The sequence below is a fragment of the Penicillium hordei genome (assembly GCF_028827395.1).
Source record: "Penicillium hordei strain IBT 12815 chromosome Unknown utg000001l_segment0_segment0, whole genome shotgun sequence".
Classification (NCBI taxonomy): domain Eukaryota; kingdom Fungi; phylum Ascomycota; class Eurotiomycetes; order Eurotiales; family Aspergillaceae; genus Penicillium; species Penicillium hordei.
Genome location: NW_026623142.1, coordinates 319,107 through 336,605, shown reverse-complemented (window position 1 = coordinate 336,605; position 17,499 = coordinate 319,107). Strand labels below are relative to the sequence as shown.

Below are 17,499 nucleotides of genomic sequence, written 5' to 3'. Positions count from 1 at the left end.
ATTTCCCATTGTTTTCCTTGCAATCCACTCGGCTTACTTTTGGTACTTTTTGTTAAGGAGTCATCCCGATGCAAGCCTTAGCATTCTTGTGGATACCATCTTAGTCCTGGTAGCGGTGACTGCAGCTGTTTCGCTATCGATTCTAGAACAAAAAATATCTACCGGCCCATCAGGAATTATCCTAGTTCACCTCACATGCTCTCTAACAAGAGACCTCTTGGAATTGCGAGTCATCGCAAGCTGCTCAAGCACTGGGGCTTGTTACTTGATCAAATCTAGGGCCTTATTGGAGGGCATCTGGCTGGTTTGGGGTCTACGAGCCAGGGGGTTCTTCTCATATCGTGGCAAAGAGCCTGGTTCTACGCCAGAGGAAGCAGCAGGGCTCCTTGGTCAAGTCTTCTTCTGGTGGTTACATCCAGTGTTGAGGGAAGGGTATAGCGCCAGGCTGGGGGTTTCTCATTTACCCGAGATTGACGGAAATCTCTCGTCAAAGAGACTACGAGGACAAATTCTGGAATCCTGGGCTGCAGAATGTAGGTTAACTGGGTCTTCTCTTTGTTCTTCCTTCGGGAACGCTATGCAATGCTAATATGCAGCTCAGCCCACGTCCACACAAGATGGAAGCTTCCATATGTGTTAGCGAAGTGTCTGAAGGGCGTATTACTATCACCTATACTACCGCGCCTATCCCTAATTCTCTTCACATATCTGCAACCCATTTTCATTGGAGTTGCGATCAAGTTTGTCAATGGCACCTCTGACACCACTCTGGGCGCAAATAGTGGCCTTCGGTTGCTGCTCTTTGCTATAATCGTGTATATGGGGATGGCGGTACGAAACCCAACAGTCATTTGCCATTTTACTAGTCTGACACGCGACTACTTAGGTATCAGCAGCAATCTACCAAAGCCGGATCAATAGGCTGCGTGTGATGGTCCGGGGAGCACTAATCGGTCTCATCCACCACACTTCTCTTAATTTGACATACGAAAAGTCTCAAGGCTCTTCTGCGTTGACATTGATTACTTCCGATATTGACAGCATCGAGTCTGTTGGTGAGACATTTCACGAGACTTGGGCCCGACTTGTGGAGGTTGTTGCCGGGACAGTACTGTTGGCCTCTCGTATACAATGGTTTGCGTTTCTGCCATTGGCGATAATCTTCGGTAAGTTTCGCCCCAACAGGAACTTGTCAGAGTTAAATAGTGCTAACCGCTATTCGTAGCATGTTCGCGGATGAGCGCGTATGTTGCAAAGCACTTGGAGAACCGACAAAAAGCCTGGAACGAGGCAACACAAAGTCGTATTGCCGCAACCACTTCAACTTTGGAGGGCATCAAGAGTCTGAAGATAATGGGCATGGAAGGTGCAGTCCAGTCCCAGATATTGCATCTGCGAAGTAAGGAGATCCAGACATCAAAGCCTTTCAGGTGGATACTAGTCGCCTACAATGCAAGTGGTATGTATCGATTTGAACGGATGGATATGTGGTCATTGGTGCTAACCTCTTATCCAAGCAAATGCACTTGGGATCCTCGCTCCAGTGTTAACTTTAATTCTCTTCGCTATGTCTTCGAAGAGCGATCGATTGCAGGCCGATCAGATATTCACATCTCTTGCTCTACTAGCTATGGTCACACATCCAGCTAACATGGTCATGACTCTCATTCCTCGGGCTATTTCTGTAATGTCAAACTTCGACCGCATCCAGACTTATATCAGCCAGCCGAGTATTCAAGACTCCCGGGAATACTCTCCACACGATAGAATTCAACGACTGGCCACAATTCAAGACATAACAATCCAACCTTCTTCATTAGCCAATCCTATTCTTCTTGATGTCTCCCAACCTCTCGACCGCGGCGAGATTTTGATCTGCGCTGGTGCTGTTGGAAGTGGCAAAACAACATTAGCGATGGCAATTCTAGGAGAAGTCACTTCAACCAAGGGATCTATCTCTGTATCTTCAAGGAAGATTGCATATTGTGCCCAAGGTCCATGGCTACCTAGCGTCGCTATTCGCGAAGCTATATCCGGGCACTTGGTCGACCCAGATATTGAATGGTACAATACGGTGATCGAAGCCTGCGGTCTAGAGTCCGACTTCGAATCTTTTGTCGGTGGTGACATGGCACTGATCGAGAACAATGGGATGAACTTGTCCGGAGGGCAAAAACAGCGTATAGTATGGGCTTTCCTTTTGGCCCCTCCTCATTTGCATACTTCTATTTTTCTGACAAAAGCATTCAAGGCTCTTGCCCGAGCGGTCTACTCAAAATACGAGATACTAGTCCTAGATGATCCGTTGAGTGCTCTCGATCCCGCTGTCACAGATCATATCGTGCAAAGGTTGTTGGGCCCACGAGGTCTGTTTCGAAAAATGAGGACAACGGTACTTTTGATCAGTAACTCTAGTAGGTTCGCAATTATCTGTGTAAATTGCTCCTCTTCTGACATCAAGGGTTGAATAGAGGACCTGTTCCCAATTGCGGATAGAGTGCTGCTTCTGCAAGATTCAAGACTACACCTTCAAGTCCCGACTCATTCCCAAGACCCGAAAGCCTCTGCTGGGGTTTCTGAATTGCCGGAAAAGCCATTTAGTAGTGCTGCACGCCATGAGACACCTACGGTTGCCGCGCCAATTCGGAAGCTACACCTGAACGATGCTGCGGATGAGATCTCTCGGAGAACCGGTGATCTTGCAATCTATGGTATGATATACGTGCCCATATTATCTACGATTTTCTATTGATTTCAGATAGATTATTATATTAACGCGATTGGCCGAACGAATGTTTTTATTTTGCTTGCTTGTACTGCTGGTTTCGCGTTCGGTTCTACGTTCGCTCAGTATGTGCTCAAGTGGGCGACAGAATCACCTCCCGAAAGCTTAGCTTTCTACATGTCTCTCTATGCCGCAGTATCCTCAGTTGCATGGATAGCAACTAGTGGGTCGACGTGGTAAGTCTATTCGCCACCCAAATAGGCTAACAATGCTTATCCTCTTCAGGTCCGCTCAAATGATAATCGCTGTCAACTCGGGGGCTGTTTTGCACGCGAACCTTCTTGATCGGATCCTCAAGTTTGTTTCAACCCCTTTTATTCCAATACCCAATAAACTGGGTACTGATCAGTATAAAATAGGGCACCTCTATCTTACTTCACTGACACCGATCTCGGTGCTATCGTGAACAGGTCTGTGCACCCTTCCTTTCTAGGCAATAATTACATCTTTGAACAAATGTCTTGATATACAGGTTTGGGCAGGACTTAAATGTCGTTGATAAGCACCTCTCTCCAACGCTGGCAAACTTCAACACCCGTATGATTAGCCCAATCCCCGACCTTACTTGCTTTACTGACCTTTTAATTAGAAATCTTCAAACTGGCGATGCAGTTGATCCTGCTTTTGAAAATCCGACCTGTTATGGCTGTTACTGTGCCAGTCTGTGCCATATGCGTGTACTTCATCCAACGAATTTACCTTCGGACGTCCCGACAACTGCGCTTCCTTGAGCTGGAGTCAAGATCATCGGTGTTCACGAATTTCCTAGACACGGTATGTGGTTTTCATAGAGCTTGCTAGCAATCTCGCTTCTAATTATTTTCCTAGGCGAGTGGCATTGTCACAATCCGAGCGTTTGGTTGGAAAGACAAGTTCGAGGATGAAAATGTCAAATCATTAGACCTGTCTCAAAAGCCATTCTACATCCTCCTCTGCCTACAGTGTTGGTTGAAGATGATCATGGATTGTATCATTGCAACTTTTGCAGTCATTCTGATCGCTTTCACCGTTCTGTATCGGAATACGACCACTGGTTCCGATCTTGGCGTGGCTCTAAATTTGCTAATCGTTGCAAACACCACACTCCTACGACTTGTACAGACATGGACGTCTCTGGAAACATCTCTGGGGTCCATTTCTCGACTGAAGAGCATACAAGACTGCGTCCCTAGTGAGGATGACGTCGGGGGTACAATAGACCCTGACTTACAATGGCCCTCTTCCGGCAATTTGCAGGTCAATGGCATCTCAGTCTCCTATTCGGAGTCCGCGGCACTTTCCTTGTCCGATCTCTCTCTTACCATCAACCCTGGACAGAAGGTCATTGTTATAGGCCGAACAGGGAGGTAGGAAATAAATAAGACCAATCGCTTGCGCGGCGACCTCCATGGCTAACTACGCTCTCTCTATCTAGTGGAAAAAGTACTTTGATGCTTTCATTGTTGCAGCTCCTCCGGCCCAGACAGGGAACTATTTCAATCGACGACGTCAATATTGGCTATCTGTCCCCGAGAACTGTCCGGAAACGCGGGTTCATTGCGGTGCCTCAAGATGGTTTCAGTATTCCCACGGCCAGTCTGCGGTTCAATCTAGATCCCTACCATACCAGCTCGGACCAAGATATATTATGGAGTCTCCGGAGGACAGGTCTTTGGGACAAAATTCATTCGACGACGGCCATCCCAACAGTCGAAAAGATTAACATGGATATTGATACTCGGAGTTTACTAGATCTTCCTATGTCTTCATTTCTGCCATTCTCGACTGGACAGTTACAACTGTTTGCCCTAAGCCGGACACTGCTGCGAATTCGATCTTCTGAGCCACACAAGCCCGTTATCATCCTAGATGAAGCTAGCTCTTCATTGGACTCGGAAACCGAGTCTATTTTGACAGATATGCTCCGCCATGATCTTCAAGGCCACACTATTGTTATGATTGCACATCGTGTTGAGGGTATCACGGGTGCTATGAGACCTGGTGTGGATGCAATTGCCACTATGCAAGATGGAAAGTTGCAAACGGTAACTCTCATGGGATGATCTGGTTGACTCGCCTGTTCATGTAATTAGGAAAGAATCTCAATAGAAATCATTCAGTAATGTCCCCTGAATACTGGAGATTCGTAGCAATCCGCATTATATATCTGAAATTTAATCCGATTTCGCTAACGAATCAACCTAGAACAGTCTTGCAATCGTTCGCATCTTTTCGAAAACTAGTTAGGGATATTTGCATCAGTACTACCTTATTTACGTCTGCTATCACAAATGGGAACCATGATCGAGTACTTGCTGTTCGAAAAACAAAGAAATGACCCCTTGCTCTAAATATCGGAATTGAACACCCTCTCCGGCCGAAAACAGAAAACAACCATGTGATCAGCAAATATGTGGCCCATTTAACAATATCCTGTGCTACTAAAGACCCTGTCAAAGACACATAATCCCTATTGGAGACATTATTTCCGTAAATATGATGTACTTTCTAGGATTTTCTCGGCTGGAGCGCTACTGATGCAAAAAATCAAGGCCGGGTAGACGGGAGATCCACCTTGGAATATACAACCCAACCAGGGAGAACAGCTGCAGGTGATCTAAACGTCTGTGTGTAAGAGACGGGTAACCAAAAAAGAAAAGAAAGAGAAAAAAAGAAAAAAAAAAAAAAAACGACTTTGCGGACCCGACGGGACGATTGCCAAAGCCCCGAGTGGTAACTTGCATTGGTCTGCACTTTAATTATTGTGATCCAGATCCAGGATTAAGACTTCAAGGGTTCAAGGATTGATGGATGTAGTCGAGGTCTAGACTCTACCAAAATCTTGGATTATGTCTAGCTGGGAGCATTGATTGGCCCGTGTGGATGTAATAGATTAAGAACTAGTCAATTATGTAGTAATGGAAGGATTCTGTGCGGAGTAGTACGGAATAATATGTACAGCATTTCCCACTCATCTACTCCATAGTTATGAATGAAAGGCGTAAACAAGTTCGTGAAGATCATGAGCGGTGGCGAAAATCTATTATGCTTTGTAGATCGATCCGATCCTGGTCTTGGTGGTCTGTGTGAGAATATGGACAGGGGAGGCTATGACGAGGAGGCGAAAAAAAAGAGCAGGGAATAAGACAATTCTAAAATGTCAGAATTAATCTAAGCCGAGACCCGGAAAATAGAAAGAAACGTATGTTCATCAGGTCCGAGCCAAAAAAAAATAAAGAATAATAGCGGCAAACGCGCTTTGCGCGAAAGGGGTTGTTGTTGCGGTTGCAGCGGGAACCCCAGATGGGGTCTGTGGAGCCTCCAAGTATTTTGGTAAATTATGGCCTGGTGATCGAGAGTAAGACAACTTTTTAATAATTTACTTTTAATTTATTATTATGTTAAGTGGTGTTAGTGTGTCCAATGCAAATGACATATGACATTGTTAGCCCAATAAAGCCAAGGAAAAACGAACGCCTCGTAGTAATCCTATCTTTGAATCGGGGCTGATGTGACGAACGAGACCCAGACCCGTTGGAGGAAAAAGAAAAGAAAAAAAGCCAGAAAGCCAGAAAGCCAGAAAAAGCCCCCCGGTGTCCACCCCCCACACGAAGGGTATGACTATGATACGTCAGAACTAAATCCATGTGCCCATCTACTTAGCTCGGATGTGATGTGCACCTGAACTAGATCGGGCCCCCCGGTCCATCCCCGAGCCAGTCAGATCTCATATATCACTAAACTCTTCCACACGGCAATGATTAATAGGTGAAGCCCGGACCTGCGTGACCCCAGATTAAACATCCGGTACTCTCGGAGTTTGGGTACTCATGAGCTGGCGAGCGCCTTACGCGGTTCGAAATCAACTCTTGATTTTATCTGTCTCGCCGATGATATCCGAAGTCTACATAGTAGTTATTCGGGTGAGAATTGTTTCGAGTCGGCAAGCCCTGGCGGTTCATAGGGTGCACGGACCGTAATAAACGAGCTTGACGATTGTTTGAAGCTAAATACGGTATTCTGTGTCTAGATCGTGGAAGGCCGGTCTACGGAATTGATCCGCGAAGCAGCTATGGGCCCAGATAGTTTTCGAAGTACTCTTGTCGGGCTGGTAAGAGATCAACAACCAGTTAGAGAAGGTTTAGTTGTAATCCATCTCCACTCATACACACTCGGAGCTGATTGTTTGTGCACAGCCCTGAATGTCAAAGTTCCCACTCTTGACCTTTTGGAAATAATATATAAAATAAAAAAATACGTCTTGAGATCATGTGGCGGGCAGTACTCCCCGGTGAACTCTGACTTTTTTTTTTGCGGGGAATCCCTGGGCGTATCACAGCAGTTCCGCAGGCACAACTTCGCTGAATGAGGCATGTGGAATGCAGCTGCCATACCTTGGAGCTATCCTTCTTTTGACTGAAACTAGTGAAGCTGAGAATCATCGTCTGGTGATCTTCTACTTTGCTGCCTGTTTCCCGATGGTGACTTCATAGCCCATCTTGAAAATTGTATTTATATCGTCTAGTCTAGTTTGTAGTTCATCATCTTCACTTTTCTTTTTTACTTTCATTTTCCCTTTCATTGACATTGAGCGTTCTTGATTAGTCGTTTTAATTTGAAAGAGAAAACCTTCTCAACGATCTATACGTGGAAACTTTGATTGGAAAAAGTATGACAACCTTCTCACTAGTTGCGATTCCAATCTTCGTCTTTCTTTTTGCCGTCAGACATCAAAAACAACTGCTTCAATGGTTATCACACAACTTGAAAGGGAAATATTGCTCAAAAAATGTCCCCAATCCATCCGACGTCAAGCGCATGGCACCATACCCAGCGCAGCCTATTAAAGGCCGACAGCGATACAGTGTCATGATGGACATTCGCAAACTCGACGCCCAGAATTGGCTCACCCTCGATAAGAACTACATGGATGAACATCGGGTCCGGACCCAATTGCTTCACGACAAAAGAGAAGAGGTCCTGCGCTGTTTGCCCGAGTCAATTGATCCATGCCAGGAGGCATTGGAGGAAGTTTCAGACTTTCTTTGCGAAAGATTCCCCAATATGTTCGAAATGTCAATTCAAGACGGTCGAAAGATGGTCGACAATCGCATGACTGGCGACAAATTCACTGTCAGTGGGCGCGACACCAACGAGGGATTAACCGAGGCACTTGAGGCTGCTGTGCGTCTCACGATGGAGGATCTCAGTATTTTGATGATGAACGAGGAAGGAGAATTTTACCTGTATGTCTAAACCCCCACATGAAAGCAAATGTGTCAACACTAACACCAACACAGGGCAGCTAGCGCCAGTCTCTTTCCAACGGGGTGGACAGTGAACCAGAGAATCGGCTGGACCATTTCTCAACTGCATGGCCCTGTGCCACTGTGGCACCAACAAGTCGCCAACTCCGTCAGCAAGTAAGTGATCCTCAACTCATACCAGCTTGAACAGCCGCAAAAAAGAAAACACAGAAAAAACAATAAACTAACAATTCCCAGATTCCTGGCCCGCTTGACCCCAACCTCTCCAATGGAACGCTCAAACTTCTTCGTGGAAATCAAAGGACCAAACGAGAACCTGACCGAGATCCTCTACCGGCCTGGCTCCCTCTGCGAGAAAGAGTTGACCAGCCCACTGCCATCAGATATCCTGATCCGCCGCGAGAGGCAGACTTTCCGTCGACTGCCACGAACAGGGGCGATCGTCTTCGGCGTCAAGACGTATCTCACGCCCCTGGATGAGCTTCCAATGGCTGAGCTGGATAATCTTGCCAAGGAAATGAGGAGTTGGCCGGAACATGTGGGTGAGTACAAGGGGGAGGGATGTTTGGGGGGCTAAGGTCTTGGAGTATTATCGGAAACGGGTTGGCGATGAAAAGACAGGGAATGACAAGGAGAAAAATGAGCGAATTGAGGTTTGATTGGACTTTGTAATATCTTATTTGTTCGAATTTTGACTCTGGAAGATCAAAACTGGGTCGGCTTTTTTTTTAACAACGCAAAAGTTGTTTTCTGTTCGTTTTGTTCCTTGACTGTGTTCTACTTTTGCGTTTTCTGGTTTGTTAACTGTGAAGACTGTGTATTAAGGCTTTCAGATTGATTGGTTCTATTGAATTATAACATGCTCATACGGTCGAAAAATAGCTAAGAAGGGCCAGCTCAGTACAAAGAAAAACCACAGGAAGTCAAGGGGAACTCAGCCCAAATCTATAAATGAAGATATGTGAAAAGAAGAGAAAGTGATAGGAGCGATATAACTCCAAAGTAGGGGTATAACACAAGCTTTCTAAATCTTCGATAGTGGCGGCTTGTCTTGCTTTAACCGGACCACACCCTATGATAGAGTTAGCACTAAGCCCTACAATGAACAGAAAGAAAAAAAGCAAATACATACCTCTTGCGTGCAAGTAGCAATAAGCAGCCCATCCTTAGACCAAATCTTCTGAATTGCCAAGCCTCGCCCTTCGCCAGCCCACGGACTCTCCATCTCCGTCAACATCCACTCATCGGCACGGAATGCCCGAGGATTGTGGAAGTAAATTGAATGGTCCAGGCTAACCATCATGCCAAGCTCTTTATGATCTGCCTCATTTTTACCCGTCGTGGCCCTGTTCAAGGCCCCCTCCAAACGGCGACGCAATTCGGCAGCCTCCTCTTCTTTCAATTCCTTCAGAGCTCGCGTGATATCCTCATCGTCGAGATCAGATGGGTTCTTAAGTGCGTTCAGAAGTTTCTCGAGTTCGGCCGGGGAGGAAAATCGCGGGATATCGTGGACAAGCGAGATGGTACCGATGAAATAGCTGTCGGTGATATAGGCAAGTGCTGACAGGTGTGCTTGGTAACCACCCTGTTCGGAGATCGCGCCGCGGGCGCGAATGTATCGTCGGACCTTCTTATCTTCTTGGTTAGGGGAAGTGCCTGTTTGATCCCGACAGCCATTAGTACAACGTGCACAGCATGGGCCATCCGATCAGGGACGTACGGTTTAAAATTCCCGCCTTCCTTGATTCGAAAGGACCGCCGCCCGCATTGCTGAGCGCTTTTAGACTGCCCGGTTCAGCCTCTTCCGGCAATGGGACATTTGGCTTTGATACGGCGTGGTGGATAGTCTTCTCGCCACCACTGCCGACCCGGCTGAAGCTCAGCGTGGTGGTGAAGATCGGTCGCCCCCGTTGCCGCGCCTGCACGGTTCGGGTCACAAAGCTCCTTCCATCGCGTACGCGCTCGACATGATATAGAATTGGAATCTCGGAATCGCCGGCAAGCACGAAGTAACAGTGCATGCTGTGGACGGCGTAGTCGGCGGGAACGGTCAGCATGGCTGCTGATAGGGACTGTGCGATAGCGGCACCACCGTAGATGCCTCGAGCTCCGGGGGGATGCCATAGCGGGCGGGTATTCGTGAAGACGTCCTAGAGATCAAGAAGAATTTGTTAGAATATGACCCTTTTCGCGACAGAGGAATTCAGAGGGGTCATACTCGGCCGAGGTCCACCACTGGTGTCAGATCGAGGACATTCTCGATAAGAGCCTTGGAATGATCCTGCGCGGGGGGATCGAAAATTGTCACGCGTTTTGACATTGTGAATGGTATTCAAGAGAGATCAGGACTAAGAGATCAAATGCGCAGGTGAATTCCGGGGATGACGATTTCCTGGACTTTAAATGCGGTCGGCCCAAAAAGAAAACAGCCGAGGTCCCAGGTGGATCATCTCCCCCGGCACTTTCATGCCCATTCTGTGCAGCTCTACGGAGTACACGTGTGGGAAATAATTCTTGATTATTTGATCACATTTCACATTTCACATTTCACATTTCACACTTCACACTTCACACTTCACATTACTCATACACTCCCCTCTTCATAACATTGGAATCACACCCTGATGTTTCCTACGCTGTACCATTCTTCATAGAGTCAAATGACTCCGGTCCTTCTGCGCTCTCTCATCCCCAGGTAAATCAAAACGATAAGTGTTTCGCACAATATCAGGTGATGGTGCGCTGGTATTCCGTTCCCCCAATAAACGAAGCAACTGGCGACGTTGCATCTCTTCGTCAGTGAGTAGCGGTGTGCCTTCCTCCGCTCGGTGATGTCCACATTCTCGAAATATCAAAATCCCCGCGAGGGCGTAACAAACCAAGAAAGCAGTGGGTAGGCAGATATTTATGATCTGCAAGGTATTCATTTGCAGGCTTCGTCCATGGATATGGAACAGGATATTTAGGAGCGCGAGTAGACTCATCGTCGAGTATGGGCTGCAATGGTTAGCCAATGATCGATGGAAGAGGCACAGCTTTCATTAAAACTCACATAAATATTGACTGGAGAAGGAAAAGCCTTTGGTGGCGCTGGGCAAAGGCAATCAGGGCTGATACACCGTAAGACGCACCAACAAACACAAATGCAGTAACAGTAGATACTGTAGCATTGATTCGCAACTCATGGGGTGGGGAACAGACTACCACAGCCAATATCATATACCTAACCACAGCAACGCTTCAGTCAGAGACCTTCCAATTCCCAAGCCAAGTTATCATCTTGTGACATCGAACTTACCCGACTAGTTGCAAGGCTGCAAAGCAGGCTGCTACCACCTTCCATGCCCATGAGATGTCAGTCGCACTAGTCCGCGGTAGGGTCTGTTTAGAGGTAGTCCAAATGGCCTTGTATGGAGAAGCCAGCATACTGACGATTATGCCAAGCTTAGAACAAAACTAACAAATGGTGGTAGTAGAGAGGCAGGAACCGGAAACGCAAGCAAAAACAAAACAAAATACGTATAACGAGTATCTAGAAGTTGGATTTACCTTGGGCAAGACGAGTGAGCGAACGAGTGATTCCAAGGGAGGAGATTTGATGCAGGACTGTAGCTGAGGTCTGTGGCCCCTCAGAGGCTCATTTAGGCAGACCTGTAGAACTATTCTCTTAACGGCGAACTGACATCCCCGTTCCCCGTAAGTTACACACACAATGTCCATAAATAGTCTGTTTCATAAGATAGATTCCGAAGGTGATGGACGCCCAGGTTACCTATATCATTGAAATGTATTTCTGTTGGGCGACTAAACCCACGAGGTGGTAAGTCTCATATGCTTAAATATGAAATGCTGCGACTTGCCAAACTTTTGGGCCCTGGTCGGTAATCCTATTTAGACAATATGAGTGCTGATCCCACCCCTAGGACATTATGCGAGTACCCGTGGCCCTGTCTACCCCCTGATTTATTGTGCAGAAACCCCGCGGTCCCATTGCTCTTGCGATTTGATAGGTGTGATGACGTCACAAAAAAGGCGAAAACAAAACGCATTTTCATAGAATATGAATAGTTCCCTATAAGCGCATGACTATAACCGGCCAGCACTAGAAGAATATGTTGAAAAGTTATACTATCATCTAAGACACACTATTGACAACTATCTCGAAGTCTGCTATGTAGGTTACCTATTCTATGCTATATGAAACTAGGTTAACGTTTGTTTTTCATGGCATCTTTCATGATATCAAAGTAAGTTGTCGCAAGAATGTTATCGTCTTTATATTGGTGCATGAATTCCCCGTCTAAACGTACCCTTAATGGATTAAGTTCCTCAATACACCCATAATATTATGTCCTAGTCGGACCGAAATGGTCACCATGGTCGCACGAGGATGATTATTGCCCAGCTTCCTACCCTGTTTTATACCTGCTCTTCCCAACAACGAAATAGCTCATTCGGCGTCTATATACCCAACCACTTGCTTTCTGTCATCCCTTCCACACATAACAAAGTACATACGACCATAGGGTGTGAAAAAATAGGGCATTCTGTTCGCTCAGCCATACTTAAGACAGTTAAACTATATTGTTTCTCCATACACCCTTAGCACTTAAGCGGCACTCCAAGGTAAGTACGAGTGATGTAGGCGAGAAGTCTAGAGACAGAAGTAAGCGAGGTAACAGTTACTATCTGGGGTGATAAGGCGTAATCTATGTGCTTAGAGCCGCCTGTTATATGTGAATATTAAAATAAGAAAACGTGGATAATATTACCTAATATCGCGAGCTAACGCCTATTACGCTAGAAAAATACGAACGTCTGATAACTACTTCATACACTCCAAACAATGACTGTCATCGTCGGTTTCTAGAAGACTAACGGCTATGATTGTGGCTGAACCCCGCCTTGCAGAACAGGCAGGTAGATAGCATCGGATGTCATCGGACCCCTGAAATGAACGACGAACGGAGTTGGTTCCAAGGTTCAGAGTAGCGCATTCACGTGGAGAACGTGGGTGTGGATTCAACTCACCTTATCAGGTTAAGGATGTTTCTCCGAGCCAATAGGAACCAATGGCAACCATGAATCCTCCAACTATGACTCGCCTTATCAGTGAATTGCCGAAATATCCATGGATAGCCTTGGCGAAAGATAAGGAACGTGCTAATAATCTCCGACAGCTAGACCGAGAGAACTAATTCCCTGGCTAGTCCCTTTGGATCCATTAAAATCAGGTACCCCAAATTGGTCATGCATACCAGATCACCTTATCACTGAAAGTATCTCGATAACCGAATGTACCGATCTGAGATAAGTTGGAGTAGTACATGATGGTGGAATGTGTGTGTATATATATATGCGCCTAGATTATGTCCAGGCTTTTGATGAAAAGTACCTTTTTGCAAACTATCAATCCCTAGTGTAGAGTGTCTAGGTCAATTATCATGATCTCTCCTACTGGTTCATACGGGCTACCAGCTCTGTTGTCAGTCCTGCTGTCACTCTCCACCACCACTATCGCGACAATCACTTCCAAGGGCCAAACGGTTGAGCTCAATGGAAACACTTATTACATTCCCGCAAGAGTAGTAACAACCCTGAAAGCTGATGCGCACGTGTTCGGCAAATTAAATAGCTTGCAACCTCTGACAGTCATTCGGAGCGATGCCTCGAAGCTAACAAGCGCCATCCTTGATTCATTGGTGAGCAGCTACGAGACTGCTGACGATGTCTTCAACGCTGGGTTCCTCGACAACATCTACGTCGAGTACAACGGTACCTCCAAGGATCCCTCCGAGAATGTGTCAACTCATTCTTCATGGGGCCCTAAAATCCTTGGATATGCATCTGCATATAGTACCAAGAAATCAAAGACAGTAACTTCATCGTCGACACTGCCCGCTGGTCCATACTTCTTGGATCCGTCCAGTGGAGCCGTTTTTGAAGCCTGGCTATTGTATTCCGATGTGATGGGCTCTTTCACTCAAGGATTGGTGTCGGTTGGTGACGATAAGTACGATGTTTTGCCGGCAAGCTTGCAGGGCTATGCATCCTTGACCATTGGTGTTCCTTCGCGGCTGTACTATACTAAGACAGCGGATAAGCCTTTGGCTGGGGTATGTATTCTCCACCCTTCGCTCATTTCATAAGAGGGTGCCCTTGAGTGACAGACGTGCAATACTGACTATTTATTTACTCTAGGTTCGTCTCGGTGTTAAGGATATCTATGATATCAAGGGTGTCAAGACCGGTTGTGGCAACCGCGCTTACTATGAAACGTACCCAGTCGCTAACACCACTGGACCTGCAATCCAGTCCCTCATTGATGCGGGTGCCATCGTTGTCGGAAAGATGAAGACCAGCCAATTTGCCAACGGTGAGACGGCCACTGATGACTGGGTGGATTACCACTCCCCCTTCAACGCCCGCGGTGACGGTTACCAAGATCCTAGCTCATCCTCGTCCGGTCCTGGCTCTGGCATTGGAGCCTATGACTGGTTAGATTTGGCAGTTGGAAGTGATACCGGAGGCTCAATTCGCAACCCTTCGCAGGTGAACGGATGCTTCGGTAACCGACCCTCATGGAACTTGGTCTCGTTGGATAACGTTATGCCCATGTCTCCGCTTTTGGATACTGCTGGGTTCCTGACAAGAGATGTGCAAGTGTGGCGCGCTGCTGCAGAGGTGATGTACAAGGATGCAGGCCTGAAGTCCTACACCAAGTACCCCAAGTCTATCAAGACGATCGATTTCCCAACTAATGCCTCGACCCCAGCCGAGGGACTTTTGGTTGAGTTTGTCGACAAGCTATCGTCCTTCTTGGGTGGTGCAAACGTTTCTGCATTTGATTACGATGCTCTCTGGGAATCCACCAAGCCTTCGACTGTTGCCACCAATACGACCCTCAACAGCATGTTGGCTCTCACTTACCCTATCCTCATTTCGAAGCAGCAATATCCCCTCATTGCCGCACCACTGTATGCAGACTATGCGGCTGCCAATGGAGGTCGCAAGCCGTTTATCAACCCCGTGCCTCGGTCCCGTTGGGATTGGGGACTTGGATACCCGGAATCGCAACTGAACACTGAAATTGAACACAAGAACACCTTTACCAGCTGGTGGAATACAACTGCCCAGGTTTTTGACGAGGAGACTTGCTCGGACAGTTTGATTCTTTACATTGGAACTGAAGCCACACCGACCTACCGCAATATTTACCGGAGGTATGTGCTTGTCCTTGCCGATATTATAGGATATCTGAGAAACTGTTTGCTAACACATTGGAATCAAATAGCATGCCGGGTATCCCGAAAGGATTCGCTACATCCCGTATCGCTAACTTTGCTGGTGTGCCTGATATGGTCGTTCCGAGTAAGTTTAGCCTTCCCTTATTACTTGAGAAAAAAGCCTTCAGAAGGTTTAATTTGAGACCATAACTAATGACAATTATAATTTAGTCGGCCAAGCGCTCTACAATTCCACCATTACCGAGCAGCAGGAATATTTGCCTGTCGCAGTAGATTTCATCGCACCTCACGGCTGTGATCTGATGGTCTTCAATCTGATCAATGAGTTGGTCGAAGCTGGTATCGTGAAGCAGCCTGGCGCCGGATCCACTTTGTACGGAGACGAGGTGACTTACTATTAAGGAAATGAGTGGATAGCTGCCCATGTAAGATATAGATTCGGTTTTATAAAGATCATTTTTTCTTTTCCCCCACGGCCAACATTTGACTTACTCGGGTGGGCTAGCTACAGACCACCAGCAAGTCCGCATTACCTTTCTCTTAAATTATATTTATCTCTACGATATGATATGTGATTAGAATTTCTCATTAAGTTTGGCCAAAAAAAGTATTTGGGGGTAATGGTCCACTCGCGTGTTCCGAATTAAGTCCTAGAGATGTTACAGTCAAATGTTTCAGGATTGTGGGGTTTCTTTATTCGTAGTAGGCCGATATGCCGTCTCTGCTATAGCCCGTGCTGGAATTCCACTTACCGTGTGTAAATATTGGCGGATTTGATCCAATATACCATCCATCTCTATCAAGATTAAAGCTGGCGGCGGGTATTAACCGCACAACCCTTGTTTGAAAAATATCGAATGATTTGATTTGAAACAAGTGCATTTTTTTATTTATCCAAAGAAACTGATAAACAATAACGTTGCATGATTGACAAACTTTGTGGCTCAAATGGCAAAATCTCGTGGTGCCGAACGAGTGTAAGAGTTTTCAGTATAAATTTATCATGTTTAGTTCAACACCCGCAACGCCCCTGAACCCAGCGGTGCCTCCCATTTAAGCGGCATTGGCTTCCCAGTTGGTGACAGTGAGAGTGCCATCGCCAGTGAAGGGCTCAGTACCAAATTGCAAGTCTAAGAGTATCACCATTAGTAAACGATATCTAAGGCAAGGGATCGATAGAGAAACATACTGATCAGGTATTGGGAGTCAGCAGGGTAGGAGTGGCTCTTGACCAAGAGGTCGAAGAACTCCTTGATGTCAGTGTTGAAGGAGGTGACAGGGCTCCCAGCAACAAAGCTGTAGACGTTCATATCGCCGTTCTTGCCGTTCCAGAGCTCCCAGGTGTGTCCACCAACATCAACCGAGTCGACCTTGCTGCCAATAGGGCTGATGCTTCCATAGCGGCCGAGCCTAGGGGGAGACCAACTGTCAGCCAAAAAGAAACTCTCACATAAAGATTCAATTGAATAGATCTCACCAGATCATCAGCTCGTAGTCACCGCTGTAAGTGGCGTGGTTCTTGTCAGCTGCAGTGAAGAGATCGTAGGCAACATCGGCGTTGATATTGTCATTATCGTATTTCCACTCGGCGGATGTTTTGATGCTCGTAAGCTCGCTAACAAGCTTGACGTCAAGCTTCACTCCCGAGTTCGGGAAGGTCTTGACCGAGCTGTCGGCACCGGACCAGGACCACTTGGTGTGCCAGGAAACACCGCTGTCGGAGATGCTGTCGACGTTGGTGCACTGCGAGCCGCTGCCCGAGTCCTTTCCCCACATGTTGTTGTTGACGGTGTAGATACCTTTGTTGTAGCTGCCATACTGTTCGCAGAGCTCCTGGGCAGAGGCAGCAGCGGCAAGAGCGAGGATCAGAGTGGTCTTCATTGTGGAATTGAGATGGCTGGACTTTTAGGGTTAGAAGTTCTTGAATTGATAGTCAGATGAATTGATGAGCTTGCGAGTGGAATTGAGGGGCGACTCGAGTGGCCTTTATATATCTTTTTAGGCGGCTTTCTAATGCTTACAGATTTGTTTGATTGATTATATCAAGGGTGCAATATGTGAGACCTAAGGTGGTTCTTGTGACGTCTTGACGCTACACCCTGGCTATGTCGTAGAGTTTCAGATTGAGATGGAATACCCGTGTTGTAAACTGCAGGACCCATGTAGATCTCGAGTAAATGGATCACGGAGTCAATTGAATGATTTTGTTGAGGTCGTGTGG

At 46.6% G+C, this 17,499-nt stretch overlaps 6 protein-coding genes across 6 annotated transcripts; 3 read left to right on the top strand and 3 right to left on the bottom strand.

Moving 5' to 3' along the window:
* Positions 1-931: 931 nt before the first annotated feature.
* Positions 932-4,827, top strand: N7537_000121 (uncharacterized protein; the record flags this gene model as incomplete). Its single annotated transcript, XM_056891179.1, has 11 exons — positions 932-1,166; positions 1,226-1,459; positions 1,518-2,366; positions 2,472-2,711; positions 2,763-2,961; positions 3,011-3,082; positions 3,145-3,195; positions 3,258-3,322; positions 3,375-3,559; positions 3,614-4,131; positions 4,200-4,827. The coding sequence occupies 11 exons, from the start codon at positions 932-934 to the stop codon at positions 4,825-4,827; spliced, it is 3,276 nt and encodes a 1,091-aa protein (XP_056756174.1).
* Positions 4,828-7,582: 2,755 nt separating this feature from the next.
* On the top strand, positions 7,583-8,690 carry N7537_000120 (heme-dependent oxidative N-demethylase family protein; the record flags this gene model as incomplete). The annotated part of the gene is made up of 4 exons (XM_056891178.1): positions 7,583-8,010; positions 8,065-8,187; positions 8,269-8,569; positions 8,619-8,690. 4 exons carry the CDS (start codon positions 7,583-7,585, stop codon positions 8,688-8,690), a joined length of 924 nt encoding a protein of 307 aa, XP_056756173.1.
* A 365-nt stretch (positions 8,691-9,055) lies between these two features.
* N7537_000119 (uncharacterized protein) lies at positions 9,056-10,351 on the bottom strand (the record flags this gene model as incomplete). Its single annotated transcript, XM_056891177.1, has 4 exons — positions 9,056-9,103; positions 9,164-9,687; positions 9,752-10,181; positions 10,250-10,351. The coding sequence occupies 4 exons, from the start codon at positions 10,349-10,351 to the stop codon at positions 9,056-9,058; spliced, it is 1,104 nt and encodes a 367-aa protein (XP_056756172.1).
* Positions 10,352-10,679: 328 nt separating this feature from the next.
* On the bottom strand, positions 10,680-11,457 carry N7537_000118 (uncharacterized protein; the record flags this gene model as incomplete). Its single annotated transcript, XM_056891176.1, has 3 exons — positions 10,680-11,028; positions 11,084-11,254; positions 11,330-11,457. The coding sequence occupies 3 exons, from the start codon at positions 11,455-11,457 to the stop codon at positions 10,680-10,682; spliced, it is 648 nt and encodes a 215-aa protein (XP_056756171.1).
* Positions 11,458-13,475: 2,018 nt separating this feature from the next.
* N7537_000117 (uncharacterized protein) lies at positions 13,476-15,822 on the top strand (the record flags this gene model as incomplete). Its single annotated transcript, XM_056891175.1, has 5 exons — positions 13,476-14,147; positions 14,233-15,254; positions 15,326-15,402; positions 15,489-15,664; positions 15,784-15,822. The coding sequence occupies 5 exons, from the start codon at positions 13,476-13,478 to the stop codon at positions 15,820-15,822; spliced, it is 1,986 nt and encodes a 661-aa protein (XP_056756170.1).
* A 509-nt stretch (positions 15,823-16,331) lies between these two features.
* N7537_000116 (glycoside hydrolase family 12 protein) lies at positions 16,332-17,159 on the bottom strand (the record flags this gene model as incomplete). Its single annotated transcript, XM_056891174.1, has 3 exons — positions 16,332-16,408; positions 16,468-16,688; positions 16,756-17,159. The coding sequence occupies 3 exons, from the start codon at positions 17,157-17,159 to the stop codon at positions 16,332-16,334; spliced, it is 702 nt and encodes a 233-aa protein (XP_056756169.1).
* Between the last annotated feature and the right edge of the window lie 340 nt (positions 17,160-17,499).